The sequence below is a fragment of the Haematobia irritans genome, chromosome 3 (genome assembly GCF_050003625.1).
Source record: "Haematobia irritans isolate KBUSLIRL chromosome 3, ASM5000362v1, whole genome shotgun sequence".
NCBI classification, from domain to species: domain Eukaryota; kingdom Metazoa; phylum Arthropoda; class Insecta; order Diptera; family Muscidae; genus Haematobia; species Haematobia irritans.
Window position 1 is genome coordinate 32,933,914 of NC_134399.1, and position 19,898 is coordinate 32,953,811.

The 19,898-nt window shown below is 34.0% G+C and overlaps 1 protein-coding gene across 1 annotated transcript; it reads left to right on the top strand.

Annotated features, from left to right (window-relative positions):
- Positions 1-5,405: 5,405 nt before the first annotated feature.
- Positions 5,406-11,836, top strand: Ssu72 (Ssu72 CTD phosphatase). Its single transcript, XM_075300495.1, has 3 exons — positions 5,406-5,796; positions 5,908-6,166; positions 11,477-11,836. Exons 1-3 carry the CDS (start codon positions 5,570-5,572, stop codon positions 11,576-11,578), a joined length of 588 nt encoding a protein of 195 aa, XP_075156610.1. The 5' UTR covers positions 5,406-5,569; the 3' UTR covers positions 11,579-11,836.
- The last annotated feature ends 8,062 nt before the right edge of the window (positions 11,837-19,898 follow it).

Below are 19,898 nucleotides of genomic sequence, written 5' to 3' on the forward strand. Positions count from 1 at the left end.
TAAAAAAGGCACCTAATAATTGCACTCATGCGATACTTTTTTTGTGGTAACTTGGCGTGGTACAACTTCTCAATAGTCAAGGCGCTTTTCCGACGAGTTTTGGATGTCGTATACGATTGTTTTCGACGTGGTGGGGATTCTCAGATGCGCCGTCAAATTCAAAAAATATTGGCAGGGATTGAATATAAGCATTTCTCCAATGCTTGTGTTTATTAGGTAGTTACAATATCGAATTAGTAGCAAACATAAGGTTGCCACTCGAGCCAATAAAAATCTACCAAAATTTGGAGAAAATTTTGCCAAAAAATACAAAACAAAAGATTTTATTTCTATAGAAAATTTTGTCAAAATTTTATATCTATAGAAATTTTACTCAAAATTTTATTTCTATAGAAATTTTTCTCACAATTTTATTTCCATAGAAATTTTTGTCAAAAATTTATTTCTATAAAAATTTTTGTCAAAATTTTATTTCTATAGAAAATTTTCTCAATATTTTATTTTTATAGAAAATATTGTCAAAAATTCATTTCTATAGAAAATTTTGTCAACATTTTATTTCTATAGAAAAGTTTGTCAAAATTTTATTTTTATCGAAAATGTATGAAGTAGCTTTTAGTTGTAGATGAATATTTTGCAAAATCTTTTAAAACATAAAAACATTACCAAACTACCATTTTTGGTAGAATTTTACTAACATCTAGTTTTCCATGTCTACTCATTTTCGTTTTTTCTTCAAGATTGAATTTTTGCTACTATTCATATTGTTACGAATTTGATAATTATAGATATAAGTTTATTTAAATTAGTTTCCGTTAATTTAAAATTTCAAATTGTAACGATAACATTTCGCTATCACTTGTTGGAATCATCTATTCATTTTCTAGTATTTTCCTGAATTTCTTTTATGTTCTTTTGTTTGCTTACCGAAATGTTAGTTCTTACTCTCTCATAGAATAGCAACCCCTTTGCTTTGTTATTCTGCATTCTCATTTCATCTCATTGTCTATTGTCATTATTGTTGTTGTTGTAGTAATGCGAGCATATATCTATGTGAGTGTGTATGTGTTTGGCAGCCACCAGGTAAACAACTTAATGGTCGTAGATCCTTCTAGCATTGTCTAAGAATGTTCTGGCGTTGCCAGAATATTGTTGTGCTACCAGAATGTTCTCGTATTGCCACACCGTCATATATAAAAGCGCTCGCATGCTGCTAACGAGTCAGTCTTAATTAAAGCGTCAAACGAATAACTCCAGTGTGAACGAATTGTAAAGTGTGAAGTCATAGTAAATAAATTGTAGATTGTCGTTATTTAAAAGAACTGTGTTTTAATTGTCGGGTAATTAAAAACGCCTAAATATAAAAACGTAACAATTGGTGTCGGAAGTGAAATAACGAAAAAAAATCTACAATGAAGTTTAATGAGCTTCGTGTGGAAGACTTAAAAAAGGAATTGAGCAAACTGGAGCTGCCGACAACAGGCAATAAGGCCCAGCTTCAAAAGCGTCTACTGGAAGAGTTTGAACGGCGTAATATGGACATTGCGACGCATGAGTTTGATTATAAGGAAGACATTGATGAATCAATACTCGTCAATACAAGCAGTGTAGAAACTCCATCTGTGGCTTCAAGTGTTGTGGATTACACATCAATGCTCAATGTGTTGAGCAAAATGATGGAAGAAAACTCTAGAAAAATCATGGATGAGAATTCTAGAAAAATGGAAGAAAATTCTAGAAAATTGCTGAAAGAAAATGCCCTACAAATGGAAGCAAGTTCTAGAAAATTGGAAGAAAAATTCGACGAAAATTCTAGAATTCTCAACGAAAAATTACAACAAATTTCTGAAGGCATGGAGAAACGTGTGGACCATATAGAAAATCAAATTGTGGAATTGGATAAGAAAGTTCTTTCCGTGGATGAGAAAATTATGGTTCATGATGAGAAGTTTCTGCACATCGAGAAAAAAATGTCAGAGCTGGAAATTAAAGGTGGTCCAGTGCGCGTCATCGTGGGCTCTAAAATCAAAACTCCTGTTTTCGATGGCTCAACGTCATTTGATGTCTTCAAATTCCAATTCGAAATGGTTGCTTGTAGAAATTTGTGGAATGACGATGATAAAGCAATTGAACTTCTATTGGCATTAAAGGGCAATGCTGCTGATGTGATACAAAGCATTCCCGCTTCTTCTAGAAATAACTATAATGAAGTAATAGCGGCACTTCAACGCAAGTATGGTGGAGAGCACAAGCAGGACATCTTCAGAATGGAATTGAGAGGAAGAATCCAGAAATCGAATGAAACCCTACAAGATTTCGCAACAGAAGTTGAGCGGCTAGTGCTTTTGGCATACCCTGGAGAGAATCATCCTCTTATAGATCGTATCAAGATTGAGACATTTGTGAATGGCATTCGAGACCCTGAGATAAAATGTGCAACATATACCGCACAAAAAGCTACATTCACAGAAACAGTAACATTTGCACTTGTACAAGAGACTGCGAGATTGCTGGCACGGCCTCAAATTCACAAAGTACGCAGAGTAGAGACCGAGTGTGAAGAATTGAAATCGGTCATTGAATTGGTAAAAGAGGCTCTAAAGCAGATAATGCAAGAAATGAAGCAGCAAGCAAATAAATCTAGAATGAAATGCTATAACTGTGATAAGGCTGGACATCTTTCCCGGGAATGTAAAGCGTGGCGTAAAACGTCGGGGTCAATCTCGCCATCTCCATTAAACAATAATCAGAAGAAGGCGACCACAAAGCCAAGCGACTCAAATTCAAATTTTGCGGATAATAGAAAAGGTGGCAAACAAGTTATTGAGCAAGCCTTGACACGACGGCATTGCAATGTAGAAAGCAGACGCTACTCGAAGGCTGAACCAAAGGAGACAGTTGTAAATGTCAGGCAGTTACACATCGAATCTGGCACAGACTGGTCAACAGAGCAACGTAAAGATCCCATTCTGAGAAAAATTATTTCGGCAAAACAAGAAAATAAGAAACCCAGCAAGAAAGACATCGCAGCCGAAAGTCCACTTATGAAAGCATACTGGGCTCAATGGGATAGTTTAGTTCTAGTCAATGGATCCCTGCAACGTAAATGGGAAAGCGAAGATGGCAAGAGCAGCCGAAATTTGATCATCGTTCCAGATTCCAAAATAAGAGACGTTTTGGCGGAGTTCCATAATGGTCCCAGTGGAGGTCATCTGGGAATAACCAAAACCGCCGATAAAGTGAAGCAACGATTCTACTGGGTTGGATGCCAGAAATCAATTGCTGAATGGGTAGCCAATTGCGAGAAGTGCATGAAGGCGAAAGGTCCAACAAGGAAAAGTCGAGGTCCTATGCAAGAATATAGACCAGGAGCCCCGTTTGAAAGAATAGCAATGGACGTGGCAGGCCCTTTCCCAGTAAGTGATTCTGGAAACCGTTATGTCCTTGTGGTCATGGATTACTTCAGTAAATGGCCGGAGGTGTATGCAATTCCAAACCAAGAGGCAAAAACGATTGTGGATGTTGTCAACAAAAACTGGATATGTCGCTACGGTGTGCCGTCCGAGATTCACTCAGACCAGGGAAGAAATTTTGAATCGGCCATATTCAAAGAGATGTGTGAATCCTTTGGTATCAAGAAAACGAGGACTACACCATTACATCCACAATCCGATGGCATGGTAGAAAGGTTTAATCGCACTCTGGAGGAACATCTTCGAAAAGTGGTGGACAACGGCCAGAGGGACTGGGACGAGCATATACCAAAGTTTTTGCTGTCCTATAGATCTGCCATTCATGATTCCACCTCTCGAACACCGGCCAATATTCTATTCGGAACTGAGTTAAAGTTGCCTGGAGATTTGATATTCGGCGCTAAACCTAATGAGCTCGCCATGGAAGAAAACAGAAACGACATCCCAAACACTTTCGGTGAAGTTCACGAATCAGTGCGCAACAAAATAAAAATGGTCAGCAACAGAATGAAGGCGAGATACGATCGTGCTGTAAATACTGAGGGCTTCCAAGAAGAAGAATTGGTTCTGCTATTTAACCCGCAACGAAAGAAAGGATTGTGTCCTAAACTGCAAACACAGTGGGAAGGCCCATACAAAGTCATCAAGAAGATCAATGATGTTGTATACCGGATTCAGAAGGACGACAGCCCTAGATCAAAGATGAAAGTTGTACATCTGGAACGATTGGCTCCTTACGGAACAGGTTCTGTGCCTGTTCGGGACGAACAGGCTTAAGCGGGAGGCAGTGTTACGAATTTGATAATTATAGATATAAGTTTATTTAAATTAGTTTCCGTTAATTTAAAATTTCAAATTGTAACGATAACATTTCGCTATCACTTGTTGGAATCATCTATTCATTTTCTAGTATTTTCCTGAATTTCTTTTATGTTCTTTTGTTTGCTTACCGAAATGTTAGTTCTTACTCTCTCATAGAATAGCAACCCCTTTGCTTTGTTATTCTGCATTCTCATTTCATCTCATTGTCTATTGTCATTATTGTTGTTGTTGTAGTAATGCGAGCATATATCTATGTGAGTGTGTATGTGTTTGGCAGCCACCAGGTAAACAACTTAATGGTCGTAGATCCTTCTAGCATTGTCTAAGAATGTTCTGGCGTTGCCAGAATATTGTTGTGCTACCAGAATGTTCTCGTATTGCCACACCGTCATATATAAAAGCGCTCGCATGCTGCTAACGAGTCAGTCTTAATTAAAGCGTCAAACGAATAACTCCAGTGTGAACGAATTGTAAAGTGTGAAGTCATAGTAAATAAATTGTAGATTGTCGTTATTTAAAAGAACTGTGTTTTAATTGTCGGGTAATTAAAAACGCCTAAATATAAAAACGTAACAATATGAACAACCTAAGGTGATGTTAGGTCCCGTTTTTTACTTCTATACAGAAAACCAATATTAGTTGCTTGAATTTAGAACCTCATTGAACCAACTAATTTTTATTTGTGATTCTATAGACAATTTTGTCAAAATTTTATTTCTATAGAAAATTTTGTCAAAATTTAATTTCTATAGAAAATTTTGTCAATATTTTATTTCTATAGGAAATTTTGTCAAAATTTTGTTTCTATAGAAAATTTTATTTCTATAGAAAGTTTTCTCAATATTTTATTTCTATAGAAAATATTGTCAAAAGTTTATTTCTATAGAAATTTGTCAAATTTTTATTTCTATAGAAAATTTTGTAAAAACTTTTTTATGGAGAATGCGGTTTCTCACACGTTCCTTTGAAAAATGTTCGAATAGTTATTGAATTCTAGCATTTTTCAAATATTTGTGTTTATTGGTCTGAGTTGTGACTTACTGGATTTGATGATTTCGCAGCATTACCTATATTAAATTTGACGTACGCCAAACGTGAACGGCAACGACACACTGGCAAACACACATTATCCCGACTTCGTACTTTGGATCAGCCTTTCATCCTCATTTTAGGATTTACTATTTCATCGGTGTTATTATCTCATATTCCCACATCCTAGCCGGTTGGAATAAACTAATAATTTAAGGTCATATAGAATAAAGGACACTACTAATATGTCTATAAATAGTAATTTATCAATTGCCGTTGTTTGTTCATCCAATATGAACCGAAGCATGGAGGCACATAATTTTCTATCAAAAAAGGGATTTTACGTGAAAAGCTTTGGAGTGGGACAAACGGTGAAATTACCTGGGACAGCTATTGATAAGCCCAATGTGTATGAATTTGGCACAAGCTATGATTTCATCTATAACGATTTGTGCAACAAAGATAAACAATAGTAAGTAGAACCAATTTCGATATGGTACTGATGAACTATATCGAAACGCCTCTCTTTTGGACTAAAAATGATATAAACAATATATTAATTACTGTCTTTTCCCATCTAAAGCTATACACAAAATGGTCTGCTGCATATGTTGGATCGTAATCGAAGAATAAAAAAGTGTCCTGAACGTTTTCAAGAGTGCAAGGAAAAGTTCGATATAATTGTAACTGTGGAGGAGCGAGTTTATGACCAAGTGCTGGAATATATGGAATCGATTGAAGTGACTGATAATCGCCCTGTACACATATTCAATGTTGATATCGAAGACAACCATGAGGAGGCACTTATGGGTGCTTTTCTCATAACGGACATGATAAATATGGTAATGATCAATAGTTGTTGCAAAACTCTACAATTGTCATTTACAAATTTCGATGATGACAATGACAATAATTACAAGACTCAAGAAGAAGATGAAAATCTTAGAATGGGATTTGTTGGGACTTGCATTCGTACTCATCACAAAGAAGATAATACATGCATAAATATAGTACATGAGAAACAAATAATATTAAACAATTTGTTTTATATATTTCCTAATATAGGTCGCTTAGCTGCTCTCTTTGAATTTTCTTTATGGGATGTTTTATCCGGAACTACCGACCATCGGGCTTAATTTCGAAAAGATAGTATTTGTAGAGTATAGTCAAAACTAAAAAGGGGGTTTACTACACTCAATGAATTTTTTCCATAATCACAGCAGAAAAATGGGAGAAAAGTATGCAGCCATTGTTTAGAATGGACTATATGGGTCAGAAAGAAAGCATCTATTGGTTTGTTAAAACACCAATTAAAAAAATTAAATCTACTATTTTTTTTAAATATGAGAAAAGTAGAATTTTTGACAAATTCAAATTATGCAGTTTAGTCGATTTAAAGATCATACGAAATTTTCTATGGAATTTGATTCGATTATTCCGCTACCACGGATATTTTTTTCAGAAAGTTACCAACGTATTTTTTCGAAGATTACATGGCACCAATACTTAAGAAGGCAACAAATATTAAAGCCGAGACTCTTGATATTGTTTTAGTCAGGAATAATAAAAGTTTGTAATGGCGTTATAATCGACACAAACGTCTGCCAATACTCTAAATTTTTATTACGAACATATCTTTTTGGTGGGCATCTTCTATTCGGTGAGTACACCATTATCAGTTAGAAGAAATGTAATGAAAGTATAACAACTAGAAACAGGATGTAAACAAGATGAATATTAAAATTACTTTAAAAGATACACTCTAAAAATGTTTTGCAAACATAGCGAAAAATGACGTAAATACAATTGGGTTTTAAAATTACAACGTTGGCAATTTTAGCAATAGTAAATGTTTTCGGTACTATGCTCATTTTTCGCATTTAAAATTTCGCGGTTACTTAATTGAAGTAATTAATTTTAAAGCTGTTATTTTCACTGTATTTGATGAGCACTGTCTTAATTATCTAGATTTTGTCAATATTTCCAGCAATAAGTGTACAAATCCGTGAGGTGTTTCCTTTAGTGTATTGTATATAAAGGTTATTAACTCCCAGAAATGTAAAATCACTAAATTAAATTAATTTTCAACTCAAAACTTTTCCCAGTGTAAACAAAACGTGACCCTAAATCACAAAATGTCGCGTAGAAAATGACCCACGCGTTCCTCTGAAAATTGTATTTTTTCAACTTTCTTACGCATTTCGTATGACCAAGTTTAAATCCTTAAATCCATTCATTATGGTAGTGCAATAATGGAATTAGAATTGGTGATTTCTAACAGAAACATACAATGTGGGTTCAGGACCAATGTTTCTGGAAGCCGCGTTATCGCCCAGATCAAAGTTTTTATACTCTGAACAATTAGACGTTTAGTGTGTAAAAATAACACAACGAAAACAATTTTTCTGATTCAACCACTAAATTAAATCTAATAGAAATGCCTTCAACTACGGGAATGATGATATCAATCAAATTTTTATTTGGGCATAAAAAATAATTGATTACAAAATTGATTTCATTAACAAATTTCAATTAATTTTTTAATTGATTCAACTAAAATTTTATTTGATGTTGATTGCAAATCTCAAATAATTTCATTTCAATTAAAAACGTAAAACGTATTATCAATTGCTTTCTTAACTTACATAGTGTTTTTAGTTTGATTGTTTGAAATACAGTTTTAATTAAATAATTTTCCATCACTTTAATGAATAACCAAAAATACTAATATTTTCTTTATATTTAGGTTAGGTTAAAGTGGCAGCCCGATAAAATTTCATGCTCACTTAGACTATTCAGTCCATTGTGATACCTCATTTAACTAAAAGTACCTATTACATATGGGCACTTCTAGTCTTAACCACTGAACCTTCTCTATTATTTATTTTTGTTGAACCAACCAGATTGCTCCAAAAACATTAACAAACTGCTTAAGTTAACGCCAGTAATCTAAAGCTATATGCTCCTAAAATTCGCTTACGCCTTACACAAAAAGCAAGACACTCACACAAGAGGTGTTTAATTGATACCTTTTCCTCCACATCATGACAGCTTATACAATAGTCATTATCAGCGACCCGTTATAGCAGATATTAGGAGTGCTATCTGACGCTTTGAGAACACTAGCATATCTAGTGTGCGGTTTAAGTTTAAATGGGGACATATTTGCTTGGTGTCGTTACAACCCTTGAAATTCTCCCATCGAATATTGGCCATCATAACAGCCTTCTCACGCAGTAAGAAAAACTCGAAAAACATCTTTATATTTGATGTTTTTCGAGTTTTGAGAAACAGAAACATTTTTTTTATTCACTCACGAAATTAATTGATGCAATTATTTTTTTTTTTTTGAAATATCTTCAATCACGAAAATGATTATGATTAAAACCTTAATTGATGTTGATTGCAAAAATCAATTAATTTTTTCATTGATTCAATCAAAAATTTAATGGATGTCAATTGGAAAACTCAATCAGTTTTTTAATTGATGCAATTATTTATACTCATTTTTATTTTATACTCATACTAAAAACAGCAATCGATGCTGCTGTTATATTTTTGTACTGCAGGGTCCAACGAACAACATATAAAATTTTTAGTTTATACATTTTTCCCCAAAGCATATTTAAGAACCGAAAGGAGTTTTTGGTATATTTTTGCACTGTAATATACTTACAAGGCCCTAAATGCGATCAGCAAACATATTGTTTGCTGTTCTGTCTCAATTTGATAAATATTCATTTTTCGTCAAAATATTAAAAAAATATTTCCTTCTACGAGAAATTTCATGGGGCATTCGTCTTCAAAGGTAAATAGATAGTCAGAATTTTTTTTTAAATACTTTACATAATTCACTACAAAATACATCATGAGCTTTGTTAGCATTTGTAACATACAAACAGCAAGCATTTGTAACATACAAACGCTACTTAGCAAGTATTCATGACCATGCGTGCTTGGTTTTGAGCACTTTGTGTAAGCTTGCTCTCAAACCAAAATTTATTGTTAAAAAAGTTTTTATTATTCCTATAAGATAAGAAGAGTTTAAGGTTTTTTGGGGTAATAATAGTAATCAGTATCATTCAATCCATACATTGTGTTGGTTGATCATTTTTCTTACCCTAGACGATGAATGGGACACATATATCCCATTAGTGTCGGTACCTATATAGAAAAACTATGTAGCCGAATCAGTCCATTTAAACCGTTATCGATAGAGGAGGAGTTAATACACATTGTACCAAAAATACAGCCACCTTAGACAACCTATACTTGAAATATAAAAAAAATAAAAAAAAAAAAAATATTTAGTGAAAAAAAATTCCACATTTTTTATGTTTATAACTTTCCCACTCACAAAGTTCGTACAAATACCCCAATTTAAATTTAAAACTTCATAGCTACATGTGTTCTGTGTCGATAGAATATATATTCTTTTTAAATTGGTTGATAAATGTAGATTTTACAACGGAAATACGAAATGGGACACATATGTCCCATTCGTCGTCAAATGGTTAATTGACTTTGTGTGTTTATTTTGATTACAAAATTTATTGTATCAATTAATTATTTATTAAAATTAAAAAATACAATAATTTTTTAAAAGACTTGCCCCCATATTCATAAAAGTTAACGTACACTTTAAACCTACTATTACCATACAAATTCATTCGATAAACTATCAGTAAATTATTATGAATATGGGTATATGTCTTTGGAGTTTGATAAAAAAGTAATTGTATCACATAGTTTTTCATTAAAAATTTTTCAATCATTGACCTAATTGACTTAATGATTGTAGTTTTATTAAAAAGTTAATTATATCAATTAAATTTTTAATCGAAAAAGTTTTCCGGTTCAATTAACTTTTTAATTGGAAATATTTTAGTGATATTTTTTATGTGTATGTACTATGCGTATGCTTTGGCGCAGTAACAGCAAATCTTTTACTGGATAGGACGCCGTATATATTTATTTGGATCAGCAGACATTTTCAGTAAACTGCTGACTATCCAGCACTACGTGTTTTTTCATAATAAAATGCAGATTTTTGTGTGCTAAAAAATAGTTTTTCTTCTTTGAGGGTAGTAGAGGGAAATTTTACCGTATGCATCCAAAAGGTCTTAATTTTCTCTGCGCGATTACAAACATCGAAATCCGTGAGCACTTCCGATGCCATACGCGGTAAAAACAAATATAAGTTTCCGATCTGGCAGAAAATCCGCCCTGAAACAGAATTTTTACATATTGACCTAGTACGTAAAATTATATTAGCTAAATTATGGGACCTAAAGTTTACATGATATGAAGGACAAGAATCTTTAAACTAAAATGTTAATTTGAAGGAAATTGTCGGATATTTGAAACTTTTGCACTAATGAAAATAAAACTTAAAATATAGGCTTAAACTTATGGTGAGTTGTTTTGCGCCCTTTAAAACTTTTATCGAAAATGACAAGGTAATTTAGATTTTTAAAATGGTGTCTACCACCTGTAAATATATCTCAATAAAAATCAAAGTTGGGTAAATGGGATTTTTCTGCCAATTCCATTTTTTTAAAAAATCTAGATCTAAAATTGAGTTGTTCTTTGGCTTGAAATCAATACCAAAATTCTGAAGTCAAGTTAGAATCCAACTTTTGTTTAGTGTAAACCGATTTTCGGATTTGATTTCTTGACTTCATAATTTTTATTCGGTTTGTCTGACATTTGAATTAGAGTGTTAGTTTTTAAACCCATAAAATTTATTTCTAGCTTTATACATTATACTAATATCCCGATTATACTCATGGCCATTTTAATCATATTTAATCTGATGTGATGAAAATCAAGTAGTTTTTTTTCTTAAAATTCACATCCATGCTAACGGTACGGTCCCGCTGGGCAAATATTTTACAGAAATCAAAAAACAGAATTTGTCACCACACCCAAACCAGCAAACATTTTTAGCTCATATTGGATATATAACATCAGAATAGGAGTAGTTTCCAAAAACTATATCCAGACATTTCAAAAATGTCCCTGGAAAAAATGTTGACACTCATTTTGGCAAAATATTTGCTTAGTGTGACCATACCCTAAAGGGTATATAAGCTATATCATTTTATACTTACATTAATTTTTAAATTTTAAAATTTATTTTTTATTTGCAGATGTCAAAATCCAATGACTTAGATAATGATATCGACGAGCTTCTACAAGAATTCGAATCGAGACGTAACAAAACCGTTTTGCACTCGGTACTCTTCTACTGACTGGTGGTGAATTTTATGAAAAAATATATATTTCTTATACTTTTATATACATATGTCATAAGGATTTCTTTAATTATACTATTTTGACCACAGACAAATGTTGTGTTGGTTTTATAAGTGTTTAAATATATTTTTCCTTTATTTTTGTATAAATTTGAGTAATCTAAAGTTATAAAGTTATGTTTCAATACTGTGAATAAAATCAGACTAACAAAGAAAGCAAATATAAAATAAAAATAATAATAATAAACAATGTAATTGGTAATAGTCAAGTTTATTTAGAAATACAAACAAAATGTTGCTCTACAAAAATACGCAACTAAAACTCTTAACTAAATATAAAGTAGTTTTGTAAAAATTAAAAATGCTTATTTTAAAAAGGGAGATAATACTAATTATACATATTAAATAAATGTATATTGTTTATACCAAATAATATTATTACAAAAATAATTGTTAAAAACCAAACTAACTTAAAAAAGTGTTTTTTATTTATTTTGAAAATTTTAAAATTAACCCCCATATTCATAAAAGTTATTATAAACTTTACACCTACTATTACCATACAAATTCGTTCGATAAACTGTCAGTCAATTATTATGAAAATGGGCATAAATTTAACTTTACTCTTAATCTCCAACTGCCAACGGTTAAGAGGTAACTCCGTATACCCATTTATAAAATTTTTGTTTACGGTAGAAGACCACCAGATCAGAAAGTAGAAACATGGAAAGATTACAGCTGGGAGGTGTACTCACTTTAGAAACCATAGCAGCGACCATTTTAATCCACACTTATGGAATATGAGTTACGAATGGAACGTACCAGGGGAGTTTCCTGCTGGGATAATTTGACGACAAAACAGCATTTATGTAATCCAAGATAACGAAGTGGGCGCAAAGTTACAGAAGGACCCATCGATTTTTAGAGTCTTCTGGACTAAGCCTAACAGCTCTGAAGACGAAAATGTAACTACTCACCGGAAGATATGTACAATTATATTTTAATTGTAATGGCTTCATTACACTAACAATCATAGCAGTGATTGATTGGTTACCGGGTGGGTTCAACGGTAAAAAACTAGAAGTGACTATATGTAATAGGTATTTTTTAGGTAATGTGGTATCACAATGGACTGAATAGTCTAAGTGAGCCTGAAATAAATCGGGCTGCTACTTTGAAGAATATTTCACTAGATGCCCATAATCATAATTCGGTTGCGATACAAAATTTCCTTATATATCTCGCTTTTCACCAATTGAAGACATATAATCCCCACAATTGCAATTCTTTGATTGTAGGGTGGCAACGGCAATTGTATTCTGCAAAGAAGCCCATTGCAGCTAGTTCATTTGCGCTAATTGCCTGCGGAAAATCAATTTATTACATATTGGAATATTTGTTTTATTTCTCAAAATTACATATCTATCGAAAATTTTCTCAACATTTTATTTCTATAGAAAATTTTCTCAGAATTTTATTTCTATAGGAAATATTGTCAAAATTTTATTTCTATAAGAAAATTTGTTAAAATTTTATTTCTATAGGTAATGTTGTCAAAATTTTATTTCTATAGAACATTTTATCAAAATTTTATTTCTCTAGAAAATTTCGCCAATTTTTTCTATAGAAATTTTTGTCAAAATTTTATTTCTATATATTTTCCATATTCCCTAATATTGCTCATTGATTATTTACTTTTCTGTTATGTAAACACTTGAAATTCGCAATATATACCAATTAAATTTTCGTTTGTCTGTTCACCTCGAATTAGATAAACAAATAATTCAAGTAAACAAAAAATAATTAGGAACGTATTCTAGCATTTGGGAAAATTTAACTAAAATCAACTAATTTTCATGGACTAAAAGTTAAATCGGTTGTAAAAGGGGCAAGTATTCCGAGGAATATGGATAATTACTGAATTATGATGTTGACGATAGTGAAGATGATGATGATGCTTTATATTAGGAGGGCTCAACAAGAAATTCAAAATATCAATATCAAGAAATTCATATCAATATCAAGAAATACAAAATTATTCGCATTCCCTGCAGACAGCGAAAAACGGAGCAATTGGTTGAAAGCGATCATGTTGAAAGGCGAATTGCTCAATTTAAAAGCTTTATTCATTTGTCCCGACCATTTTCATGCGGAAATGGTCAGAACAACACGTTTAAAAGATGATGCCTTTCTCATATATTCGGTTGGATTCGACGACAAATTGAATATAGACGAGGAAACGACAATAAAAATGAAAATTGGGGAAGAGAAAACAGAAATGGAAGATTTAGATAATCGGCCAGGAACTTCCAAGGAATATAGAGGTACGGCGAAAGAGCTATATTTAGTGGAGAAAAACATTGAGCTCTCAAAAAGAGAAAAGGGCGAGACGGAAGTGAAAATGAAGCAGGTTGAAATTCTTGGGTATGAAAATAAGAAGCTAACATCATGCATCAACTTGCTCGTTTTTGGAAACTTTATATGCCGAAAAGAATGTAAAGTCTATTCGGAGGAGGAGCGGGAATTCATCCTCAACTTCTATTTAGAGTTTCCAAAGGCGGTGGAATATTTAAAAACTAAAGAAGATTTCTCATTGCCAAACGACTGAGCAATTTGTTCCTTGGGACCTCTCAAACATTTGAGTCCAGGAATATATCCCCTTGTGGTAAAGGGATTAAAAAAAATGAATGTTCAAATGGAGAAGAGAGACCGACATGCCGTTATTCTTTTGACTAAATGGCATTACGGGTGGAACTTTCGTACAACAAAGACCTGGACATGTTTGAAGCGGTGCAAGATGACGGACGAGGACACCGGACTGTTACTATAGCGACAAAAGTACTAATTATAATGGTGAGAGGAGGAAAAGGAATCAAACACCTCTTGTGTGAGTGTCCCTCATTTTCTGTAAGACGTAAGCGAATTTTAGGGGCATATAGCTTTAGATTAATGGCGACGTTTCCAGACGTTAACTTAAGCAGTCTGCTAATGTTTTTGGAACAATCTGGAACAATTCTATTAATCGTTTCGTACCAAGCTGCAAGAGGTGGGCATTAAGAAAGTTATAATGATAAAGAATGTGGAAATAAATCGACGCCTTTTTTCCACACCTATTCAATGACCATTCCCAATGCTATAACCACCGCCTCCAAATATAGGATATTTTGGAAAACAGAGCAGAGAGCAGCAATAGCAAATGGAATTATAGAAAAGTTGATGGCCTTCAAGGAATTTCTAAAAGGCCTTCAAATATTGGGCGAGAAGCTAAGTTTTAACAATCTTATAAGATTGATTGATCCTCTTTATATGGTACAGCATATCTTTGAAGTTATGCCAGACATAAATTTTGTCTCTCAAAGTCGCTTCAACCAAGATGCCCTTGAAAATTTATTCGCTCGTGCCAGATCCCACTGTGTTAAGCAGCACCCGTCCGTCCGCAAGGAAATTTACAAGATTCATGTCGCGATTTAATAGGACCAATTTTAATAAACTATAAGGCAGTTTGGCGGTACGTTGCAGGATACAATATTCACTGACTCGAAAAAAAATTGGAAAAAGTTGCGAATGTGCCAGGGACATACCAAAAATTGGGGAAATTGGGAAAATGACTACTGTATGAGCTATCATGATGCGGAGAAAAAGGAATCCAAACACTTCTTGTGTGAATGTCCTGCATTTTGTATAGAGCGTAATGATAGCAGTCTGCTAATGATTTTGGAACAATCTGTTTGGTTCAACAGAAGAAAATAATCGAGAAGGTTCACCGGTTAAAACTACAAGTTGCCATATGTAATAGGTACTTTTAGTTAATGTGGTCTTACAATGGACTGAATAGTCTAAGTGAGCCTGAAACTTAATTGGGCTGCCACTTTAAAGGAATTGCGTCCTGGCACGTGATAAAGGAATTTTTTGAACAAGATTCCAACTCCAAATCTGTACGATTGGCACAGATATTAACGTTTGCCCATATTCATCTCAACACATTCCAAAAGATGAATGTGCGCAACTGTCATGAACCGCCTTGTATCATTTTTTGTAAATATTTTTAGATAAAATTTTTTTATATGTCTATATATATGAAATGATTTTCGTTACATTTTTATTAAAATCTTTTTCATTCATTAGGCCAATCTAATTTTTTTGTATATTTTGTTATGAATTGCATCAACTTTTTGTAAATATCTTTAGATAAGTTTTTTATTTAATATGACTTTATGAATTCGTCATATTTTTATTAAAATCTCTAATATTTTTAATTAATATTATTCATTATTGTGTTTGGTATATATTTTGTACCTGAAGTGAATTACATATACATTTTTGGATTACAATTTTATTTTATTTTTATTATTATTAATTTCTGTATATGTTTATTTCTTTCTGAAAACTTCGCTCCACCTGGTTTATTTTTAAATTTTCCTGCTTTTTTGACACTTTCTTTTTGCTCTTATTAGTTAATTTTTTGATTTTGAAAATTATTTAACAAAAAAAGCGAATTTATCGGATGGCTGGCAAAAATCCTTCTCCTGAACCCTGGACGAGGATGCCGGCTGCTACGATTTCCGTATGGGGTCGCTTATATGTGGGCTATATACAATTGTGAACTTGATAGGGACCAATTTTCGTGTGATTGGGGATCGATTTATCTGAGGGCTATATATAACTATAGACCGCTATGGACCTAGTTAGGCATGGTTTTTAACGGTCATATGCTAGCACAATGTACCAAATTTCAACTGACTCGGATGAAATTTGCTCCTCCAAGTGGCTTCAAAATCAAATCTCGAGATCGGTTTATATGGGGCTATATATGATTATGGACTGATATGGACCACTTTTGGCAAGGTTGTTAAATATCATATACTACCACCACGTAACAAATTTCAACCAAATCGGATGAATTTTGCATCTCCGAAAGGCACCGTACCAAACTTCAACCGAATCGGATGAATTTTGCTCTTCCAAGGGGCTCCGGAGGTCAAATCTGGGAATCGGTTTATATGGGGGCTATATAAAATTATGCACCGATTTCGACCAATTTTTGCATTAGTGTTTGAGGCCATATATTAACACCACGTACCAAATTTCAACTGAATCAGATGAATTTTGGTCTTTCAAGAGGCTCTGGAGGTGAAATCTGGTGATCGGTTTATATGGGGGCTATGTATAATTATGGACCGATGTGGACTAATTTTTGCATGGTCATTAGAGACCATATACTAACACCATGTACCAAATTTCAGCCGGATCGGATGAAATTTGCTTCCCTTAGAGGCTCCGCAAGCCAAATCGGGGGATTGGTTTATATGGACTCTATATATAATTATTGACCGATGTGGACCAATTTTTGCATGGTTGTTAGAGACCATATAGTAACACCATGTACAAAATTTCAACCGGATCGGATGAAATTTGCTTCTCTTAGGGGATCGGCAAGCCAAATTTGGGGGTCCGTTTATATGGGGGTCCGTTTATATACGTAAAAGTGAACCGATATGGCAAAATTGTAATACCATCCGACCTACATCAATAACAAGTACTTGTGCCAAGTTTCAAGTATATAGCTTGTTTCGTTCGGAAGGTAGCTTGATTTCAACAGACGGATGGACGGACATGTTCAGATCGACTCAGAATTTCACCACGGCCCAGAATATATATACTTTATGGGGTCTTAGAGCAAAATATCGACGTGTTACAAACGGAATGACAAAGTTAAAAATTGAGTTTATTTCCTTATTCATTTTATTTTTAATTAGGATAAAACAAAAATCAATACAATTGTTGAATTAGTATAACTTAAATTTATCATTTCCCAATCGACTAAAATGCATATTAAATCGAAAATGAAGTTTCGCGTCGTCATTTTGACGAAGGATGACTGTCCAGGGTTAAACGGAAAATGTATCATCCTCAGGAAAGATACAGGACTCGTTCCACGTTTGTAAAGACTTCTCCTAGTATTATTCTATGGACAATTTAGGACACTTCCTGGGGAGCCACCGTGGTACAGTGGTTAGCATGCCCGGCTATAAAAAGGGGGTCCCTTGTCGTTGAGCTTAACATAGAATCGGGCTTTTTTATGTTTTGTGCTATGTTATTCAGCATTTACGGAATTATATCATGCGAAGTACCATTCAGCTCCTCCCTCCTCCTTCTCCGAAATGTACTGGATGCTAGTATACAGTGTGATGTTGAAGGCCTTTGAAATCCGTTCCACGGTTTGTTTGATGTTCTGCACATTGTTTACGTTTGTATATGGTATTATCATATTGAACGTATCCCTATACCTTTCCAATCAGCTTTCGTCCGTTTCAACATTTTGGGTATATCCCTCGACTTCCCAAGAAGATTCGCTCATTTCTGATTCAGACAGAGGCTTGTCCATTTCGGAATCCTTTATCTGATCACTTTTGTATATATCCATTTGGGTAAAATGATACAAAAATATACTCGGACTGGGACTGGCTAGTTGTGGCAAAGACTATTGTTCAATATGATGTTAAGTTAAAGTGGCAGCCCGATTTAGTTTCAGGCTCATTTAGATTATTCCATAGCCCATTGTGATACAACATTAACTAAAAGTACCTATTACATATGGGCACTTCTAGTTTTAACCGCCGAACCTTCTCGATTATTTTCTTCTGTTCAAACAACAAGATTTTCCAAAGACATTAGTAGACATTTTCCAGGTAAGCTAGTAATATAAAGCTATATGCCCCTAAAATTCGCTCACGCCTTACACAAAATGCAGGACACTCACACAGTGATTAGGTAATCTTTTCTCTATTTGAAGTTCCAGGTCTTTAGAATATACTCCGAAACCCACTTGTCCATCCAATTTGGAGCCATCAGTGAGAAATATATATAACGTTTATTCCCTGGTGTCTGTATGCACCACGTCTCACTTTTGGGAATTAGAGTTTCAAACTTTTTGTCGAAAAGTGGTTTCGCCAGAGTTTAATCCACTACGTTTGGCACCTGTGGCATTTTGAGGACCGAACTGTGACCGTACATTTTTTCCGATCACGGCCGTTGTTGCAGCTGACTGTTTGGCCAAAATGTCTAAAGGCAATACATGCAGCATGGCATTAAGGGAATCTGTTACTGAATGTGCCCGAGATACACAAGCACGCCATACGCCAAACTTTTTCTAAACTTGTCGGCTGGTGAAGTGCCGGCCACCAGACTACAACACTATATAGCAATATAGGTCTAACCACTGCCGGGTATAGCCAATGCACAATTTTCGGTTTTAGTCCCCACGTGTTTCCTATTCCCTTTTTGCACGAGAACAAAGCTGCCGTGGCTTTTCTCGCCTTTTCTTCAATATTGAGCTTAAAGTTCAGCTTCCAGTCCAAAATAACTCCAAGGTATTTAGCACACTCACCAAAGGGAATTTCCATACCCCTAAGGATATGGGCCTAACCGTGGGAATTTTGCAATCTTTGCAGTAGATGACTATTTTTGTCTTTGCAGGATTTACCCCAAAACCATTCTCTTTCGCCCATTTCCAAGTCATTCGGATGGCACCTTGGGTGTAACTTTAGGTCATTGCCCAAATTTATAACGTCAGTCGAAACCCGTCCACTATGCCCTGAAGTTAACAACCCAATGGATGACTTTAAATATCGCTACATGGTGGCTTAATGTAGTGTATAATAGTAACCATCAGAATATGCCGGACCACATAATTAAATTTATACAAGCTAACCGCTAAATTGGAAAAAGATAAAAATGTATTATATATGGATTGGAAATAATCCAAAGCAACAATTCGAAATGTGAATTATTAAAGAATAGTAACCATCAGAATATGCCGGGCTATCCAAAATGGGTGTTGAAGAAAGTGTAAGTATTATTGATTATAAATGTAACATTTTCGCCAGAGCCTCGTTAGTGAGAACTGTTCTCCGTTCTCACTAACGAGGCTCTGGAGGGTGAGGTTGACTAGGAAATGATTGGCTATATGTACAACAAAAGTTGTATTCGCATCATTTCCCCTTATTCTCCGTTGCATTGGGTCCGCACAATGTCATAATGTGTATTATTTCGCCAACTTTGGGTGAGCACAAAGTGGCCACGATGAGTGTATTTTGATTATTTCGACATTGGGTCCGCACAATATCGAAATATGATTTACTTTGCCACTTTGGGTGCGCACAAAGTGGCTAAACGTTGGGTCCGTACAATATCGAAATATGATTTACTTTGCCACTTTGGGTGCGCACAAAGTGGTTTTCAGTCTTAAAAAAGTTAAATTGAAATCAATAAGAAAAATTATAAACTCAATTGATTTAGGATAAATTAGTAAATAAAT

Bases quoted from the DNA above. Each gene is read 5' to 3' on its own strand.
- Ssu72 (XM_075300495.1), top strand. From the start codon at position 5,570: ATGTCTATAAATAGTAATTTATCAATTGCCGTTGTTTGTTCATCCAAT. The intron at 5,797-5,907 runs GTAAGTAGAACC...TCCCATCTAAAG, and splicing joins TGCAACAAAGATAAACAATA to CTATACACAAAATGGTCTGC. The intron at 6,167-11,476 runs GTAATGATCAAT...TTTTATTTGCAG, and splicing joins TAACGGACATGATAAATATG to ATGTCAAAATCCAATGACTT.